Genomic DNA, 4082 nt, shown 5'->3' with positions numbered 1-4082 from the left:
GTTAAAAGTGAAAGATCTTCAGCCCCCGGAGATCTCCCTGACGTTCATACCGGGGATGGGGCTGTTCATGGCCGTTCTCACCAAAATAACCATTGCTGGGAAAAGGTGAGTGGGAGATGCAGGAGGGTGCTCCACTCGAGCGAGTCGTGTGAACTGGCAATGTTGTACGACCCTGTGCATTGCTCCCCTCCAGGAAGGTCCATGTCAGACAAAAGACACGATGAGCTGCTCTTACCCCTGGCAGACATGGTTTTTGGGGTAAATCCAATACATTTTATTAGATCAACTCAAATAGGTGGAAAAATTCTTCTTTGTGAATTTTCGGGTGCACAACCCTTACCCCTGTGCATTCAGCATTTTGGCTCATCCACGATCCCCTTAGCACAGCACAGTTATAGGCCTTACATCTGCATCCCCAGCCGGTGGATATAATATCCCAGGTCTCCATCAAGCAAGACAACCTGGAAAGGAGTGAGAGAGAGGTCAATTTAGGGGAACTGGAGCGCCACGAGATAAAAAGGAAAGGCAAGCCACCTTGGTCTCACTTTATACACAATTTATTCTCAGTCTTGCGGCTCCCTTTTCTATAACAGCCCCCCTCCAGCTCCCTGCGTCCTTTTAGCAATATTCAAAGGTTACGATTAAAAAGTGCTGCTGCTCGTGGGTGCCACTCGATCCTTCGAGCTTGGAAAGGCCGCACTTGCTCCGTATTGCCGGGTCGGTGCTCACTGAGGCTAATCCCCGAGCGGTCGGGGGGCAGGATGCTGGGAACCGAACCAGGAGCACGCGTGGACCTGACTGAATTTTGCTCTGCGCAGCTTCATAGGTGGCAATATGGAAATCTCACTGGTGGCAAACATGACCGCGAAGAACAAGCTGTCGCAGGATGACTTGGGGAGCCTGAAATTCAGCGTTGAGAACTGCCAGATTGCTATTGTTAGTGTTAAAACCAACCTTCCCAGCAGGTGAGTGGTTGGGACGGCTCCTGCCACAGGGAACAAAGAAGGGCAATGTGCACCAGGTTTGCCAGTATGAATAATGCTATAATGTTTGCTATGTGCCCGGCTCAACGTCCAGGGCGCGTTGTAAATCATGGGTTTGAAAACCAGAGCCGGATTCTGCACAAAAAGAGCGATGACCTCGTTCCGTTTGTGGGCATGGCGGGGACGTGACTTGGGCATAGGTCCTGCACCAGCTGCCTTTCCGGGGTGAAGTGCCCCAACATTTGTCCCCGTGGGCAACAAGTGATATTGGGGGCAGGAATTCAGATGCAAAAATATATTGGCTGAAGCAGGAAAGAGATTGATTGAAAAACAAGATATTTCAGTTGGGAAATGCTGCTGCTTTTGCTCTTTTGGAGTCGTAGCTTGGGGACCTCAGGCTCCTGCTCTCCTTGGGTGAGAGACTGCATCTCCCAACGCCCTTCTCCTTGGAGAAGAGAGGGGGGAGATGTTGATTAACCCGGGGAGCCGAGCCCCAAGAGGAGAGGGTGTGCATGAGACCATGAAGCATGGCAGCACCTTTCCCGCAGTGAAATAGTTCAGTTTCCAGGTGATTTTTTTAAGGGAAAAAATGCTAACTCGCCATGGAAGGGAAGTTTTTGTTTTTGTTTTTACAGATAAAGAGTTCCCCCCTGCTACCCAAAACCTATTTTCTGCCCAAATCATTTGTGATAGGAAACTTTGGCTCCATTCAATTAACTTTGCAGCTACACAGGAGGGTGGAGATGAATCAGCCCTGCAACACGGCCTCGTTCTCCTAGGGGTGGAAACTCTTTGATGCTGCCCGCCGTGCCGTCTTCAGTCACTTGTCTCCAGGGATCCTGGTTTTCAAACATCCTCAATTTTCAGTTAAAAAAAATTAACCCTAAATCCACATTTTTCCATGATTTAAATGAAACACCACTATATATATATAGCTAGATAGATATATAGAGAGAGATATTTTAGTGGTGTTTCATTTAAATTATGGAAAAATGTGGATTTAGGGTTACTTTTTTTTAACCAAAAATTGAAGATTTTTTTAAACTAGAGAGAACCAAACTCCCTGCAAATCGCCCTCTGGTTTTCAGTGGAGGACTGTTAGTATTGTGACCCTCTCTAATGACTGTGTTGCTTTGTTATCTTTGCTCAGCATGCTCCCCAAAGTGGTGAACAAGTTTCTGGATAGCACCCTTCAGAAAGTCATGCCAGGCATGGTAAGTCCAAGTACATGCGTCCCCCGTTGGCCATTGTTCCTCCCGGAAGTAGTTCTTCCTTAGGATTTAGTGAAAGTTTTATTTGTTTAACTTTGGCCTTTAAAGAAGCACCGGCTTTTGTAAAACTGGTGTTTGTTTTTGGTTCTACTCACTGCACGGGTTCACAGATGCGTGTACACGCACACGCACATGCACATGGACACGTGCATTATCCCTGCACCTTGTGATATGAAAGAACTGGAAAACAGAGCGAGCACAGGGGTAAGAGGGGCCTCCTTTGTCCGACATGGCCATGCTGCCGGCTGGGCGGACGCTGAGCTGTAGGGACCTACCTCACTGCAGCAGCCAGGAGTGCAAGGTGTTCACCCGAGCAAGAGTTCACACCTGCCTCTGCGTTGCCCGCGTCTCGTGAGAGCTGTTCCTTTCCTCTCACTCTGCAGCTGTGTCCGGCGGTGGGTGCCGTCCTTGGACTCATGAATGCCAAGTTTGACACCATGATGGGTAAGTTGGTGGCTTCCTCTTATCCCCCTCTCCCCTTTCCTGCAACGTGGAATGAACCTACCAAAACCCAACACCTGCCTGCACAGTCAGGCTGTGGAGACCGAGCGAAAGGCCAGACGGGACTAAACTCAACATGACCCGGCTCGTGCACTTGCAGCAGGAAGGTACCGCTGCTTCAAGGCACTCCAGAAATGTCCAGGACCCACAAGGGTGCAGGGAAGGCCCTGATCCTGTGCCGGTTGCCTTAGCTGGTCCACCCCATCACTGCCCCTCCTTCAGGAGGAGACGTCCCTATCGGGTGCAGCATTGGAGCATGAGCTTAGCACTGGAAAGATGCTCGAGTCCCAGTGAAGTCGCACGTGCTTCAGATTAAGCCTGTTGAATGCTTTGCTGACCTGGGACCTCAGCAGGTAGCGCGTTGTTCTGCAGACCCCTCAGGCCGTGGCCACCCAGCGCATTCTCCATTGCGCTCCAGCCTGGTGGCCCTCGGCAAGCGTCGCGGCTCCATGCAACCTGCCTCTTAGCCCGAGGCCATGGAGTCGTGTCTGTGCAATGCTGGCAGCTGGCTAATTAGCACAGGGTGGGCTGATTGACACCACCGCTCATCAGTGCTAATTAGCCTGCCTGGTTAAGCCAAAGCACTGGGAAGGGATGCTGCCGTGCGGCTGCGTGTGGTTCCCTTCCTGCTCTCAAGCAGGGGTGTGCAACACGTAGCCCTCGCTGTGCAATCCCAGTGGCCCATGGAGCTCTTTGCTAAAGTGCTTTATGAGACAACCTGGGATTTGCAAAGCCAAACAGGCATCCCGTGTCCTCTTGACATGGTCTGGTCTCCTGCTGGCGTGCGTGCTGCGGGCCTGCATCCCACCAGAGCGGGTCCTGCCCATGACAGCCCTGCGCTGCACGGCTTTGCTTGCAAATGGCCCTGAGTCGCACCCACGCTGCACAGTCCTCGTCTCCAGGAGCTGCAGGGCTCACCACAGCAGGTTGAAATGCACCGTCTGCTCTCTGCAGCCCAGATCTCCCTCGGTGCCCTGGGGAGCATCCAATACACTTTGCTGAGCCCACCGATCATAAGCCAAGATTTCATAGAGCTGAATCTCAAGGTAAATGCCGTCGCTGGGGTGTGACAGCAAGCCCTTCTTCGGGGTGGTCCTCCAAGAAGCCTCCTGGGGCTGTGCAGGACAGGATGGGGGGCTGTGAGAGGTGCAGTGGGCAGTTTCTCCATCCAGCTCTTCACCCGGAGTCTATTGCCCGGCACGTTTTTCACCACGAGGCCACTTGTCCTGCCCTTCGTCACCCCCCCTCCCTGCTGCTGAGCCTCACCCGTGACACAGGTCTCTCTGCCTGTCCTTTCAGCCTGGTCTCCAGCACCAGGGTGGAGATC

At 52.3% G+C, this 4082-nt stretch overlaps 1 protein-coding gene across 1 annotated transcript in view; it reads left to right on the top strand.

The window, feature by feature from the left end:
* The window catches only part of BPIFB6 (BPI fold containing family B member 6), a 27128-nt gene that overhangs the window by 7247 nt on the left and 15799 nt on the right, over positions 1–4082 (top strand). The window contains exons 3-7 of the mRNA XM_019509956.1: positions 1–105; positions 819–965; positions 2134–2197; positions 2638–2698; positions 3710–3801. Of these exons, the coding sequence (XP_019365501.1) occupies positions 1–105; positions 819–965; positions 2134–2197; positions 2638–2698; positions 3710–3801 (469 nt within the window). The remainder of the gene's footprint in view (positions 106–818; positions 966–2133; positions 2198–2637; positions 2699–3709; positions 3802–4082) is intronic.

Source organism: Gavialis gangeticus, unplaced genomic scaffold (assembly GCF_001723915.1).
Source record: "Gavialis gangeticus isolate Ggan-Ray unplaced genomic scaffold, GavGan_comp1, whole genome shotgun sequence".
NCBI classification, from domain to species: Eukaryota; Metazoa; Chordata; order Crocodylia; family Gavialidae; genus Gavialis; species Gavialis gangeticus.
The sequence above is the reverse complement of the archived record's forward strand: the minus strand, read 5'-3'. Positions and strand labels throughout refer to the sequence as shown.